Source organism: Periophthalmus magnuspinnatus, chromosome 4 (genome assembly GCF_009829125.3).
Source record: "Periophthalmus magnuspinnatus isolate fPerMag1 chromosome 4, fPerMag1.2.pri, whole genome shotgun sequence".
NCBI classification, from domain to species: Eukaryota; Metazoa; Chordata; class Actinopteri; order Gobiiformes; family Gobiidae; genus Periophthalmus; species Periophthalmus magnuspinnatus.
Genome location: NC_047129.1, coordinates 9,315,520 through 9,332,420, shown reverse-complemented (window position 1 = coordinate 9,332,420; position 16,901 = coordinate 9,315,520). Strand labels below are relative to the sequence as shown.

At 42.0% G+C, this 16,901-nt stretch overlaps 1 protein-coding gene across 3 annotated transcripts in view; it reads left to right on the top strand.

Moving 5' to 3' along the window:
• celf5a (cugbp, Elav-like family member 5a) overlaps window positions 1–12,134 on the top strand; it is a 186,023-nt gene extending 173,889 nt beyond the window's left edge. For all 3 annotated transcript variants that reach the window (XM_055221581.1, XM_055221582.1, XM_033964907.2), the window contains exons 8-12: window positions 3,186–3,398; window positions 4,471–4,557; window positions 6,094–6,237; window positions 8,324–8,487; window positions 8,851–12,134. In XM_055221581.1, the coding sequence (XP_055077556.1) occupies window positions 3,186–3,398; window positions 4,471–4,557; window positions 6,094–6,237; window positions 8,324–8,451 (572 nt within the window). In that variant the 3' untranslated portion in view covers window positions 8,452–8,487; window positions 8,851–12,134. The remainder of the gene's footprint in view (window positions 1–3,185; window positions 3,399–4,470; window positions 4,558–6,093; window positions 6,238–8,323; window positions 8,488–8,850) is intronic.
• Window positions 12,135–16,901: the final 4,767 nt, after the last annotated feature.

Below are 16,901 nucleotides of genomic sequence, written 5' to 3'. Positions count from 1 at the left end.
TCATGTACTTCTTGCACTTGTACTTTTTGCATGTCGTGTTTCTCAAATTTCAGAGTAGACATTAACCTTTCCTAACTTTTTCTTTGATAGTTTATTGCTAGTGTCTACTTTTCTAAAACTTTCTTACCTCATAACTTCAACTTGGACTTGGTGGCCCCAATCTGCTCCTCTCCCCAGTCTCACTTCCTGCCTTTACTGCCCATGTCATGTTCCGAGTGCTGACCCTGGACTTATGTAATTGCACGTATGAGCTCCTCCTCTGCAGCACCTTCTTCTCACTATCACTCTACCAGCCCTACACACACATACAGCCGCACCTCGCCTCTCCCCCACTACCGTAAAACCCCGGGAAATGAATTTGCTTGATGATGGAGAGGGTGCATTATCTGGCGGTACAGTGGAGTGCGTGTGGCCCGGCCCGGCTGGCTGTCTCTGGCCCTCCGAATGGGAGCGGCAAGTCTCCAGGGTCCTGGTAGGAGAATGGGCTGAAGCTGCGGTCTAATTCATCACCGCTCCATAGGAAACAAGCAATCGTGGGGAGGCTCGGAGAGAAGGAAAAAAAAAGGAAATCAGTGCAAAAGACACAACAGCTCTCAACGGACCTGGCCAATTCCCCTGGTCACCACTTGACTGTCAGGCTACTCATGACTTAAATACTGAGGCTGAGGAGGAAGGAGGAAGGAGACGGGGATCAAAAGAAGCATTTCCATATGGATTAGTAGGTGCTATTAGTTCGACCAGTTCACCCACACATGCATTTGGACCGTGGGCGGGAGAGAAAGTAATAGTCCTTGATAAAGATCTGTCCTCTTTTTGCTGATTTAGCATCTCTCTGTGTCACATACTTTACAAACTGCATAGTAGTATGGGGGTGTTAGCCATATGTTTTACGACTATGGTACTATATACTGCCGTTTAAAAATAGGTATCTAATCTGTTGTAATTCTATTGTTTGTTATTATTGTTGGTGCTGTTTTTTTAATTTGTTAACAGCCCCTGGTCAATATGCTCAATTGTTAAGAAAAAGAACAGCTCTTAGTGAAGTCATAGCTTGAAGTATCTCCTAATTTGCAGTTTAAGGCTAATCTCTCCTTAAACACATGACTTCATCCTAAAGCAGAGAAGACAGGAAGAAGGAAGCTGACATGGATTAAAGGAAGTATTTACATATTGTGTGCAACTTCATTATCATATCTATCTATTGACGCAACCTTTTGGGGCGTGAATGAACTACGAGAGCCGGTTATTTGACACTTTGGGCTTTCAGTGCGTCCCGCGGTGTTCTGAAGATGCAATAGGGTATCATGTTGGTCATGTTTTATGCTCTTAGCTGGATTAGAATGGGACCCATCCACATATACACAACAGCTCTCACTACATGGTCACCACACTTGGCTGCCTTAACTGTCAGTTGACTCATGACTTAAACACTGAAGCAGAGGAGGCAGGAGCTAGGATGTAGGAAGTAGGAGACAGGGATCGAAGAAAGCCTTTCCATATGGATGTGTAGGTGTTATTGCTCAGAGGTGGGCGTTTGGAGCGTGTGATGCATGTAGCATGTTTACACTGGCATTAGCATAAGCCTAAGCGTTATGTGTTATGTATATGCTCTATGTGTGACTGTTTACCGATGTGGATTGTCTCACAGAGGGGGAAGGGGGGGGTTCTTCACTAAGATGCCAGATTGCAGAGATATGCCACGCCGGAGGGTTTCCGTGACAACCCTTGCTTTTTCTGTCCAATCAGAGCACAGGGTTTCCAGATTGAGAGGTGGTCCTCAGGGGAGCTGTACTTCAAGCGGCTCCGGATGCTTTGCCACGGAGCAGCCCCTTTTACAGAGCCCATCACACGACAAGGCCTGGGCTCAGAATGGGCACTTTGACGTTCGCTGGCATAATTGGAAACACTTTCTAAAAGAAGGGCCTTTTAAAATGCATTGAATGAGAGAGGACAGGGAGCGCCCAATTTCGATGCCACTCATGTAGCCTCCTCACAGCTGCCTTTCAAATGCGCGCTATATATGTTATGACCCAGCCATTTGTCAAGCTGCCAGCAGTTATTTTGTCTTTTTAAATGATGTATAAAAGTAAGAGCCATCTTTGTGTTTTTGCCACCTGCTCATCCAAGCACATCTCCCTCTGTAATCTCCCTCTATCTACTCCACATCTTTTCTTTTTCCCCCCTTTTTTGCCCTCAGAAGTTGCATAGCGGTTTCATCATCTTGAGCAGTTGGAGCCAGCAGGGTATCGCACAAACACTACAGACAGGCTCATTTTTCACACGTTGACTTCCCAGCTCTCCTGCAGGATGTGTCACGACAAACGGCGGATATGTGACAGACTGGCGTCGCAGCCGTGTCCTTGCATTAGTGAGGAGATGCAGTGTGGCTTGCGGTCACTGGCTCCCTGTGTGTGTGTGCTCTGGTCTGTTTATGCAGGCAGCGGTGCCACTATTTACTCTGTATACACAATAAGAAAGCCCGCCAGTCCATACACCTGCTTATATGGAGGAGTTACTTTGGTACATCTCACACATGCAACGCCGCTTATTCGAGAAATCTCTTGGTTGAAGAGCATATAAAATTGGATAAATTTGCAATTGCCGTGACGTAAAAGCAGCATTATTGAAAAACATTACACAGTGACAAGGCAAAACATCATGGTCACTGACAGATTAGGCAGCAAGTGAACCACTATGTTGCAAAATGGGGGTGCAAAAAAGAAATACTGGAATACATTTGTGTAGTTGTGACAGCTCAACAGCATTTTTAAAACCTTGTATGTATCAATAGTGGTCTACAAAAAGAACTGTGGTAAAATGGTGATAGATGCGAGGTACAATGGTAAGTTCAATAATCCAAGAAATGAACCACTGTAGGGTGGGTGGTCCTAAAATTGTGGTTGTTATTGCAATGTTACGTGTCATTGCAAAAGAACATTGTCTGGACAAAGTTTTTTTAAGAGTGAGAGGGATGACGCACACAATACGTCCTCATTTGTTTGGCCTTCTCCACTGGATGACCTACCTAAGAATGTTGCATGTGTGAATAGTGTTGATTTTGTTTTGATGGATTTGTGCATGTTACGTGTGTGTCTGTGTGTTTTCTGTGTGTTTCGCTTCTCTTAGGTTTATATTTTGTTGTTGTCGTAATCATCGTGTTCATTGTAATATTTTCTTCCCTGCAGGCCTCAGTTCTCCACCCGCCAACATCACCACCTCGGCTGTGCCCAGCATCGTCACGCCCATCGTCAACGGCTTCACGGGGATCCCCCACCAGCCCAACGGACACCCAGCTGTGGAGACGGTCTACACTAACGGACTGCCCCCATACTCCACCCAGAGCCCCACAGCCGCAGACACTCTGCAGCAGGCTTTCACTGGTGTACAGCAATACACAGGTAAACACACCGACTTCTGCTTTCTGCTGGATCCTCGACAAGAATGGAAAGGAGCGGGTCAGTTCTTAGTTTCCATGCCTCTGGAAAAAGAAGACTCTGTTGTGCTCGACTGCCCAAATACTAGTATACAACTTTATAGTCTGTTGATTTGGGAAGAGAGATTCCTCACAAGGAAAAACCAAGGAGTGAAACAAACGGTATTTTTAAAAAGCATTATTTTGGATGCCTCAAACATAAACCAGATAGTGCCCTGGGTCTGATTCCCTACTTGGGTGAATATTGCCAAGTTCTTCCCATTTTTGTTTATTTTTTTTAAATCGTGGATATCTACGTATCCCCAGTACACCAGGAAGGAGGTTGTCTTTGTTGTCCAAAACACTTTCTATAGAAATAACCTATTGTAATTACTGAATACTGGTTATATGGCCTACTATTTACAGACAAAATCAGGAAGTACAGCCTCACCCTTATTCTCAGAGTCAACAGATGCTCACACACACACACACACACACTGTCATAAAAACACAGAAAAGCACTCTCCTGCCACCTATGAAACATCGATCCCACAGGAATCATGTCATGGACAGTAGTAAACAACAAGTACCATTGCGCTTTGAATTTTTTTATTCTTATATAGCTTATGCACATATGCACTTATATGTTTTATTTGAGTACAATTTGCCAAGTGAAAACATACAAGGAACGTGGAAACAAATGATTAATATCCTTGAATATGGAAACTGGGAAAATACTATTTAACTGTTAATATCCATGTTAATGTCAAAACAGAATTACACTTGTTCGTATATGTACCTGTAGCTGCTGCTTTGGTTGGAATGTTCCACAGAATGGCATTAGATAGTATCTCATAACAGCTGATTGTATTGCTCATTGAAAAACATGCAGTCATACAGTGTGTTTATGACAAATAGAAGGACAGACAGATCATTCAAAGCCATACTGTGGAATCTTTGTTTTTTACAAAAGTATACCACAAAGAACAGCATCTTTAAACATCATTTGGTGTGGGTCCCCTGTTTTACTCATCTCCCCTCTCCCTTTGTACACATAGCCATCTACCCAGCCACTACGCTGACTCCCATTGGCCAGACACTGCCCCAGCCACCCCAGGTCATCCAACAACAGCAGCAGAGAGAAGGTGAGGGTGAGACAACCTTATTACTTCTACACTCTGTACTATACATCTCATCGGCCCATAATAGGTATATATAAAGAAGATGAGTGCACTGTCCACGTATTGCTCTGCCACAGTACACATTTCATTCTGGGTAATGCACATATAAAAGATAATGGGAAAGCAATGTTGTTTTTTTTCATTGTCTACATCATTACAGGTAATAGGTCAATTAAATACAATAGTGGTAAAAAATATGTCATTGTTCTATATGCCCTTTCTCGTGTCCTACTTAGACAGCGCTCTATGTTCCCACGTTTGTTATATTTTTGATTATGTTTAGATGTTGATATAGGGTTAAGGTTAGGATTAGGACTGGGATGTGAGAGTTGTAGGTTATCGGACACAAAAGATATTGTGTTATTGTTAAATTTCAAATGGTTCTACAGTTAATAGCTGCTTTGGTTATTTGCACAAGAAATCAAGTGAAAACCTTGTGAATATAAAAAGTTCTGTCAACAAGGGCATGTAAAACCTTTGATAGATAGTAAGTGATGTCCTAATCTTAAACTTGATTAATTTCAAACTTGCTAATGTCTTCTAACCAAGCTCTACACAGTTATTTAGCGTCATTGTAAATTTATTTCTACAATAGTTTAGGATAATTCCCAAATAGGAAAGGTAGTATAAACTGCATCTTGTCGCACCATTCGTTGCAATAGGGCCAAGTTGTTTACAAACACTAAAAGGGTCTATAGAGTTGCGTCGAGAAATATATAGCTTGATAAAAGACATAATAAAATTGTGTTAGTGTGAGTGCTCTGTTTTACAACTGTAGAATGCATGAGTTCTAGGCCAGCACTGTTTTATATGTAAAGGTTAGTGCTTATATAATCAAATCCACGCTGTGACATCGCAGGCGGTGCAGCTCAGATAGAAAAATAATGAAAACGTAGATGGAAGATTGGAGCAGCTTATTTGAAGATATCCAGAGTGAATCGGGTGTAGCATTGTAATAGATTTCGACTCTCATAGACACCTTTTAGATGTCAAAACAGTTTATGATATCAGATGTGTCTAGTTCTGTCAAATCATGTTAGTCTCTTTCATGTTTTATGTTTAGTGAAGTGCAGGTGTCAAGAATAGGTGTTTGGATAAGGCAACGCTGCCGATCCAAGGCCACATATGAAGAACAATAGTGTCTGTACATGGCTGTATAAAAAATGTATGTAAGCTCTGTCGTATAGTCCTATACTTTCTATAGGAGTTAAATTTAACCAGTGACATTTTCCATATTCAATCTTTTTTCTGTGAATTTGAATAATAGTTCCAAATGCTTTATCGGAGAGCAAAGAGAATCAGCAAACCAGGGCAAAAGTTTTTATTTGATTTGTGTTTGTGGGCTGATGAAAGACACTGATAATGTCACAGACTTTGTACAAATCTCAGTCTTCTTAATTAAGTCAACATGAAAGAGTGAGCAGATAAAATCATGACTGCAGCAGCCTGGGTCTCCATTTGTAATAACATATTTCTGTGCGTGTGCTTGTGTCACCACAGGTCCCGAGGGCTGTAACCTCTTCATCTACCACCTGCCGCAGGAGTTTGGAGACAACGAGCTCATGCAGATGTTCCTGCCCTTCGGCACCGTCATCTCCTCCAAGGTGTTCATGGACCGTGCCACCAACCAGAGCAAGTGCTTTGGTGAGTCACACGCAGCAGAGTCAAACAGCTAAAGTAAAAATCAACCCAAAACAAGCCATTAGATTGAGCTGTCATAGTTCAAATGAATGTAAGTGCACAGAGACTCGCATAATGCCAAGTGATAAGGACTGTGATCATAGCTTATTTAAATGAGTAAAAGTTTGGAAGTGTTACTTTGTAAAATTAGTTCATTTTTTTTCCACACTCTTTGTAACTTTCCCAAAATACTCAGAGATTTGTGGGTGTTGTGAAAAAACTTGCAGCAAAGGTGTGAAGCCTCCCGGCAAAGTTTCAGCATCACAATAATAGAAGTTATTTTTTTTTATTTTTACACTTCTTATGAAACAAGGGGCCTTTGTTTGAAAGAGAGCTACACAAGAGGCTGTGATGACGTCTGCTCAGATACACATTGTGTCGAATGATCTTACCCTGACAGACTGACCTGAATTTGCATCTTGATGACTGTTGTGTTTTGGCATGAGCGCAAAGGGAAAAATGCTATGAATACATTGTGGCCAATGGAGCCATGATGCATTGGATCAGAGTCCATGTCCTTGTTTGTGTTTGGCAGCCATGTGACCTGGAAACCTGGAGGTGCTGTCTCAGCAGCTGCATCACCGCTCCGTAACCCCAATATCTGTCAATAGGCTGGCTGCCCCGGCTGATTCACACAGGCCTATCCCGCTGTCCCATTTAGCTCTGTCAGCCCACGCACTGCAGCGCCCCGGGCCCTATACAAACTTTGAGGAGGCAGGCGCTGATGGGGCGTTGGAAGCCAAAGGCCAATTATGGATCAGCATTTGTTTTCACTTGAGGGAAACGTGGAACCCAGGGCAAAATTGATCACGAGTCGTGTCTCCCCGGGGGGACTTAATAACATATAAATTCATGAAAGAAGACCTATTTGCAGTATTGACTTATACACTATGCATTTACAACATAATGTTAGGCCTGGAAGGAGGCAGCACACTGGTGTAATTAATCTAGAGAGGAGAAAGAGGGGATAAAGCCAGATTGATGGTGTGCATAAGACAGGGAAACGGTCGGGATGAGACTACGTACACTTGTAATGTGTGACAGGACTGAGAGGGGGGCTTAGAGGCCTAAGCCCACATCTCTCCTTAGCTACAGCCGCAGCACGAGGAGGGCCTCTGGGCTATTGGATCACATTCCTTCTCCCTCTTGATCAGAGCCAGACCTGATTCCAGACCAGTCCTCAGACCAGTCCTCAGACCAGTCCTCAGACCAGTCCTCAGACCAGTCCTCAGACCAGTCCTCAGACCAGTCCTCAGACCAGTCCTCAGACCAGTCCTCAGTCCAGTCCTGGTCTGAGGACGACCAGTCATCAGACCAGGGCCCAGACCAGAGACCAGCCCAGAACCCACACCATTGTCACACCAGCTCAGACTAGAGCAAGTCTTCAGACTAGAGACCAGAGCAGAGCTCTGTACTTTGTTGTCCCAGGTGGCAGTAGACGCCTCCTACTGCTGTTCATGGGTCATCGACTGCTCCTAATGACAGAACACACCGGGGAGTGTGGTCCACACACACTCCACTGCAGTTTCTGGTCACTGAGCCCAGCCCTTATTTTTACACATGACAGAAGCAGGAGGTTTGAGAGCATTTCTTAGCAACAAGCATCATGGGAAATGTTCTGAGACTGACTCGGGTACTTGTACTCACTGTTGATGTATTTTCTAGCCTTTACATTTATGCACTACATCAGCAAATATTCTTAAGATGGATAGATACAATAGTTAGTTTTGTATTGGTATTGGTTTAAGTATGGTTTCTACTAGTCTACTATAGTTTCATTTTGATTACTTTAACTGCTGCTGCCATAACCAAAACAACAACTGCTGTACTACAACTAATGTGGCCATTTCTAATTGTACTATATCTACTATCCAAGCCAGTACTACTACTACTCAAGGAGAAATTTCCACTGTCAGCTGTCCATTGGACTTGCATCTGCAGACAGATTGACAGTTTATATTGTAAACATAGACATATTGTAATGACTATTTGAATTGGAAAGTAGAAGTACTATAACATGTACTATAACATGTTTCTTTCTTCATTGCAGGTTTTGTGAGCTTCGACAACCCTGCTAGTGCACAGGCAGCTATTCAAGCTATGAACGGTTTTCAGATTGGGATGAAGCGATTGAAAGTCCAGCTAAAGAGACCGAAGGATGCCAGCCGCCCTTACTGACACAGCCTACCTTCTGTATTCACCGCAGCAGCACAGGTGAGCACCCTGTCAAGGTTTACAACACGCTTTCTTTTTAGCCGACAGCCTCTTCTTGTACGGTAAATAAATAATGAAATGTAAGAGAAGAAACTCTTACAGCCCTCTATAGCGCCTCTGTACCAACTATAAGGGCTGGCTTTATGTGGCACACAGCAGGACTTTTAATTACTGGACGATGTGTCACTGCAGTGATTGACAAAGATTGATTGTAGTAGCAGTGTGGGTTCACTATATCCAGACCATTAGAGGGATATAATAGAGCCATACTGAACTATAACAGTTAAAGAAATGGATCTTTTGAATGACATCCAATGAACAGTGACATCAATAATGGCTGTCTTTATATCTGCTCTGTTTCAGGTTTTAGAGGACACATGCAGATACGAAGAGGAGTTCAACTTTTTTCTTTGAAAGCAAAATACATTATAAAAAATCAACACATATGGATTTTTGAAGACATATCAGCATTTACTTACTATGAAGCTATAGGTTCTGGCAAAGAAAAGAAGATGTGAACAAGAAGACATGCACTTCACGCAGCAGTGACAGACGGCACAGTGCAAGAAAGACAAGAGAAAGTTTAAAAAAATGAACTTTGGGACAGGACCGTTCAACAGAACTTTTCTTGTTGAGACTTGAATTGTTAATTAAGCAACAAACTAACAAACAAAAAAGCAGCAACAACAAATAGATTTCTATATACATATTATATTCACATATATTATTGGAAAGAGGCGCTTGTGGCTTTTTCTGAACTGGACAAATGAGGGTTCAAACTTGAAGATCAAGACGAACAGTGGAGGCGGTTGACGACGTCCACTGACAGACTTTTCTTTCCCTCTCTTCTCCTCTCTCACTGTCTCAGCAAGCGCAGGACTACGACTCGCCCAGGTCACCGAGGTCACCGAGGTTTCCAATAGCAACCGTAGGACTGCAAATCTCTCACCCCTAAGGGACCAAAGGACCAAACATTTTTATTGTTCTCAACAGTAACATATAGTATTAATGCTACTAATACTACAACTACTACTAATAATATTACAAGTTAAACTTAAGAAAAATACTAGCTTCAGGTTGAATAAAAAGAGGAAAGGGATTTTCTTTGACATTTATAGCTACTGGGTTTGAGAATATTAAAACATACAGAAAATGTATAAAAAAATAAAGTTATACTATTTTAGTGGCGTAGAATATGTGGGTTAGACATTGTATGGGGCATGTTCAGATATGTTCTCTCAGCTCACCTCCATCTCATGTTCCTGTGTCCGCAGAATCATAGTGCCAAATGTGACACAGAAGCAGGCCGCTGGAGTGACCACACTGTATGCAGCTTTGTGCAACTCAACACATTACAGTTTAAGCAGCAGGCTCATCACATGTTGTCATTAACTATTCACTCTTTCATATAATCTGACCATAAAGCACTGTGCTTCAAGTGCCAAGCGGCTGGCTGGATGCGGCGCAGTAAAACACAGCAGCATGTGTGCGTGCTAATAAAGGACACAGGAGGCTTGGCTGTGTGACAGTAGGATCCAGCAGGTCGCCCCCTCCGCTGCTCCCCTGCTCCCCTGCTCCATCCTCACCCCAGTGCCAGCATCTCCTCTGAAGGAACAGGGACCATCTACAGGGGACTGAGCACTAACTCACTGCATAATTAGGATAATGATGATATTGATCAGATGGGGGACAGCACCGTGGGGCAAGAGATGCACAATCAATTACACATTGGCATTTTGAATGAATTGACTGAGTGACAGAGTTCATCTTTCTCTCTGTGGGGAAAAAGTCTTAGTTGTCTGTCTTTTCCCTTCCCCATCTGCCTCTCTGGAGGCAGACATATCTGACTACCCCAAGGCGCCTCACTGTACTTCATTAACATGAAAACCAAGAGTGTAAACGCCAGTGACAGAACGTGTATATAGTTTAGATTATGAGTTCTTCAGTGAAGAGCAGCTGTATTTTTTCCAAAGGGTATAATAGCACAGTAAGAGCTTGTACAGCGTAAGGAACAGCCTTAGGAGGTCAAATTAAGAGCAAAATGATCCATCAATTAGACAGCAGCAGGCCTAAAGTAGAGCTGCTACAGCTGCTGCCTCACCATTAGCGCGCAGCTCTTTACAGTGTGGTCACCACACATGGCCCTATCAGGTGGGATTCATTAACTAACACGTACACACCTCTCGCTTATCATTCCATATAGATCTATATACTATGAGCTTTCCTCCATACATGTATTACCTCTGTTAGCTGTTGTGCAGGCGCTCCCCTCAGGACTATGGCCCTTCAGACACATCAGCGCTTCACTCTGCGTTGTACTGTGCTCTGAGACTCAAAACTTCACCAGAGTGTTACTGCAGTAACTGTCTCATGACTAGTCTGATCTATTCACCTGATGCACTCCAGGCAGTGCCTGAGCTGAGCTATTGCCTTTAGATTTGATTATGAATTGCCAAATTATTAGCATGTTCACATGACTTAAAATGCGTGCCACATTCCTTGAGCTCCAGAGAATTACACATTCCTGATTGGGACATATTTCTGCTTTAGTCTCATAGTAAAATATTTCGAGATATAAGATGTAGTGTGGGCCGGTGCAGTGCCAGCAGACAGCCTGCTCCCCTCACGATCCTGATATACAGCCTCTTTTCCTGGGGCCATACGGGCCTTCAAACCCACTCACTACCTGCCGCACGGGACGCCTACTGGAGACTCCACTAAATTATTCAGCTCAAATGAAATGTGGCCTTCACAACAGTTCGGGTAATGCAAATTAAAGACGCCAGCTGTGGCTAGAATTTAATGAGTTTGTGGAACTCGGCACAGAAAAAAACTTTGATTGAATGCAATAGTGAATACTGGATAAAGTTGTGAGGTGTGGTGGTACACTGGCCTTTGTATACTGTACATACTCACTGCCCAAATGGATTTATGGACATATATGATGAGAATGAAGTTTTTAAAATGGAAAATGGCAGTAAATACTAGTCATTAGCTGCATGTTCTCAATCTAAAACTTTTGACATTTTATCCACTCTTGCATCATTTTATTCTTTTAGACTAATGTCAACTTTTACCATGGTGCCCTTTTCAATCTCTGAGCATGCTCAACTGGGGCTAGGAGGGTTAAAGGTACTACTCTTATTAATGATGATTCTTTAACTATGGTTTGAATGCTAAGGATAGTAGCTTATTATAAATATGAGATCTGTATATTATGGAGAATCAGCACAGGAGCTTTGTGGGGGACAGATAGGTTAGAGTTTGACTTGGGGGGTGGGAGGGGGGGCCTTTGCTTTATATGAGGATGTTAAATTTCTGGTTTCTCAGCACAAAGCAAACAAAACATATAAGCGCTGGGAGTGCTCCCGGCGTGCAGGGCGCAAGAGAAATCTCAGTACTATTTTATCTTTTAACCCCAAGAGAAAATGCTGTTTACAAGTTGTTTTCCTTTCTTGGTTAGTTACTTTTAAAAGAGAGCGCCACCTACTTATGTGGCAGTGTCAGTACAGCATGGATTCGCTGACATGGGAAGCAGTATCTTTTTATAGAAAAGAAATTGTTGAGAGACTCTTGTGTTCTGTTTTAGTCTGAGAAACCAAACTTTATTTCTCCTGTTAAAATTATACTTAAACTTGCTGCTTATACAACATTATTTAAATGTTTCTATTGTTTACCAGATCAAGTCTTTACTTGATGTTTACTATTTATTTGATATTTTAATTAATGATTTGTTATTTATTTATTTATTTGTTTATGTATTATTTTGGTTTCTCTTATGGTTATAGTAAGATAAAGATATGTATTGATAAGAAATGCTTATTGGGGCTTTTCTCTCTTTCTCTCCTTTTTTCCAATTTTACAATAAAAATTGAAACTGTTTGTGGTTAATGTTGTGCTTTAGCTCTGTAAACTTACCATAGACCTGTGTGTCTTTGTTTCTCTAAACTCGACCATTGCCTTGAATCCATTGGAGTCTATTATTGCCTATATATGCAAACTCCAACCTGATTTAGAAGTTCCATCACAGTTGTACAAGTGGCGTGATGCTCCTGCGGCGCCGTGGAGCCGCTGCTGCTGAAATATGTGTCAGCGCACAGTGAGATGGTACAGAATACCAAACAAATTTGGAGCACGGGAACATCTCATTCTCAGTTGGGAGCGATCATGAATCATGGAGCGGCTGGAGGAGAAAGACGGGGGAACAAATAACATTATCATGTTGACAAGCACGGCGCTGTAAATTGAAATAAGGAAGGTAATGCCTTATCAGTCAACTTCCCAGCAGCAGCAGCGGCAGTTGGGTGCACTTTGATGTTTGGAGCCAAAATCTGATGCAATATGTCACTGCGCTTGACTTGGCCCTCACTAAAGCTTGCAATTCACGGCGAGTTTTGAAGAGTAGATATAAAATAAGAACGGGTGGGACAAAAAGTAGAGGCAATGGTTCATGAAATAAATCGTCCCAATTACAATAAAGTGTGGCTCTTGGTCAGCGTGCGCGGCAGGCAGTTCATCTTTATTACAATCAGTTAATGAAAATCAATCCCCCTCCTGATAAACTCTTATCTCCACGGCCTTTGCGTGCCCCTCGTGCGCGGAGATAATAAATTAGGGTAATATTGCCTCTGATGAGGGAGTGAATTGCAAATTATTGTAACTTTGTAAGATTTATGATGCAGATGCTTAATTTCCGAGCCTGGTTTTCGGGCGTCATGGTGCCGGGGGCCATTTGTTAAAAAGTTTGGTGACACTATCTCGTTAATAAAAATACACAATGAAACAAGCAGGTGCGCTCAGCTGTGCCTTAGGACTGTTACTGTAAGACGCACAAACGCCACCGAGGCCCACTGAGGCGTTTCCTGAAATTTTACCTTTACCAGTGAATATACAGAGTTGCCAGGAGCCCAGGGGGATGGGACATGTTTGCTGAAGTAGGACTGCCAATCATACTATGTTATTTTTTCCCCCAATCTCTATCACACGAGCCAGGAGCGTATGATTTGATATGTAGGTCAATACCCATTCTGGAGCGAGCCACTGGGTGAGATATGTCTAGTTGCTGCTGTCACTCTGATTATTGAGGAGACGCAGAGAGATTGGGTTGGCCAGGTATGAAAGAGCCTGTGGAGCGAGATAGAGCTCTGGACTCACAACAGCGAGGTCTGGAAACACACATTTACACACACACACACACACACACACACCCCCACACACACACATACACCCCCCCCACACACACACCACACACACGCACACACGCACGCACACACCCACACACCCACACACCTATATACACACATACAGACATTTACACACACACACACCTATATATACACACACACAGACATTTACACACACACATATATATACACACACACAGACATTTACACACACACATATATACACGCACACACACGCACACCCCCACACACCTATATACACACACACAGACATTTACACACACACACACACACACACACATATATATATATACACACACACAGACATTTACACACACATATATATACACACACACGCACACACACACCTACACACACACATTTGCACACATATACACACACACATTTACACACATACACACACGCGCGCCTGCGCACACACAAACACACACACACTTGTATTCTCACACACAGGTAGGCTACACAGTGAGAAATGAGCAACTTGTGCCTCTTTGTTCTGCGGCAGTGACCCGTGTAACAGGGTGTAATGTCTGGGTATGCCGTGTGTCCTCTAGTCATTAGGCAAAATGCAGGTGAGAGTCTCAAGTCACAGAGGCAGGACACTGCTGTGGTGTGAGCCGTCTGCATCAAGACTATCAAAACATGTGTGATATTTACTCCCTAAAAGATGAGAAAGATGTGTTTGTCACAAGCACAGTCATAATGAAAAAAGACATAAATAAATTAAACCTTTACTGAATCACAGCAATAACCAAATAACAAAACTGAGGAAATACAGAAAAAATCTTTAACTAATCCTGTCCATGGAGCCTTGGATATTTCCTCAAAAGAAAGTATACATATAGAGTAGGACCCAACTAAAGCAACTTGTTAACAGTGAATTTTCAAGATATCCTACATCCTCTTAGGGCCTCAAAGTTGCACTGAGAGTCTTCAATAACTTTGACTTTATACATATATGTATAAGTCAAGAGAATAAAGGGATTAACACACTGGGGTTGAAACAAGCCTTTTTAGCTTGGACAGAACTAACAAGCACAGTACTACAAATGTGTGTATGACTGAAACCTATTATTTCAAAATTGCATGGCAGTCGGATGGAATTATTTTGTAGATGTAACTAGATCATGACTACTACAATGCTGGGGTTCAGATTACTTTACATTCTATGGTTATGTTAGCCCGCACTATCCATAATGACACAGTTTTTTATGTCATTTTGGCACATTTTCCTGATCAGAACTGGAAATTACAGAAGTGTTCAACCTACTAATCCTACTGGAGAAGGGTTCTTGGGTTTTGGATTTTCTGTTTCAATGAAGGATCAGCCAAAAACATCCAGTAAAATGATGTGTTTCTGTGTGCATGAAAAAAATGCTCATGAAATGTATGGAGGCCACAAAAGAGGTCAAAATCTTGTAATTACAATTAGAAGGTCAAACATTCTGATCATCATCATCTGGTCATTCTGAGTAAAAATAATTAATTTGAGCAGGATTATATATTTTTCAAGTTCTAAAAGATGAATTTCTGATTTGGTAAATGTGCCAAAATAAGAAGAAACTATAATTATACTTTGCTGTTTTGTTGTTTGTAATAAAGATGTTCCAAGATATAACTAGTGCGCTGACCACAGTTTGAGAAGCACTGAAAATGACTGCTGCTCTAGCTAAACACAGTCATTGAGGAACAGCTGAATGGCTTTACAACTGCAGCCCATCCAACATCTCATGCATCATTTAGTGTCAATAAATTTAGTGCGAAATCTGAAATCTGACATTACTCTACCAGCCATTACCAGCTTCCCAACACTGAATAAATAATAAGTTGTTGCAAATCATTTTATCAAAAGCACCTCGGCCTAATCCTACGAGGAACACGTTACATTAAGACACCCATCCATCTCCCCATTATCAATCAAGGAGAGGACTCACACACCACTATCTATTTATCTTGCCAAGTGCTCTATTAATATCAAATTAATGCCTCCATTGAGAGTATCAATCACTCACGCAGTTTTTCCTCAACTCATTAGCCTGGTAATTGTCCTTGTTTACCACCGAAAGTCAAGACAAGATGACTTCAAAATACAAGCATATACCTCCGCGTTCCCCGGACAGCCCATCTGGTGACAGGACACATTTCTAAATCTTAATCTGCGCAAGTCAGTTTTTTCCATTTTAAAGTTGTCATAAGTGTTGCCCCATTTTGAGTGCACTCACACTTGGGGGGTGTTACATAAGGATGGAGCTGTCAGATGGATGTAGCTAGACAAGATGACAAGATGAAGTCTAGAGATATGTTTACTTAAAATGTTTGGAGCAAAGACAACTATCAAATAATCTGCTCAGTGTAGAGACTGGTTTGGAGTAATGGGTACACTTTTAGAATATATAAACAACCATAATATATTGACAAATGGCATGTAAAGTGAACAATAATCTCTTCATCAGGGCACCAGTGGATGGCAGCAAATGACCATTTCGTCCTCAGTGTTGATGTTTTTTTTAGGAGAAATGGTGAACTGTTCTCTCTGTCTGTGTCAGTTTGACTAGGAGCAAATAGGCAACCGCAACTCATTAAGTATATTAAAAACATAGGTAAACCAATGACAAGTGATATATGAATGTAGTGAGTAATGTGAGGCCTTTTGTCTGATACAGGTGCACTAGTATAACTTAAATGGATTCATTTAATGATGGTTCAGTTTCATTAATTACAGTAATGCTAAATATGAAACAGATGTGATCATAACACATTACATTATGACAACCAATTAATAATATAAAGTTCATGTCATCGCTTAATGCACTAAACCCACAGATAACATTCAGAGCTTCTTCCTGCCCACTCCACATTTTTGTCAGAATGGCTAACATTGCTGACATCAGTGATGCCAGTCATTGTTCATATGCCATGCAAATATGGGCACGCAGTGCTATTGTTGACTTGGACCTGGTGTTAACCACAGACTAAATCCCATTTGGAGGCGTGCAGTGTTCTGGCAGACAGAAGCAGAGCCAGCAGCCAGCTCAGCGCTCCGTGGTAAGGCTTACACATGGGACCAAGAGCACACTGGATCTCTACAACTGCACAGTGAACCTGTCAGGACTGCCTCTACTGCAGGACAGCACACCTTATGGACTGAGGACACCACTGGGACTCAGAGGGTACTGCAGCATGGGAAGAAAATGATACAAAGAACCCAAC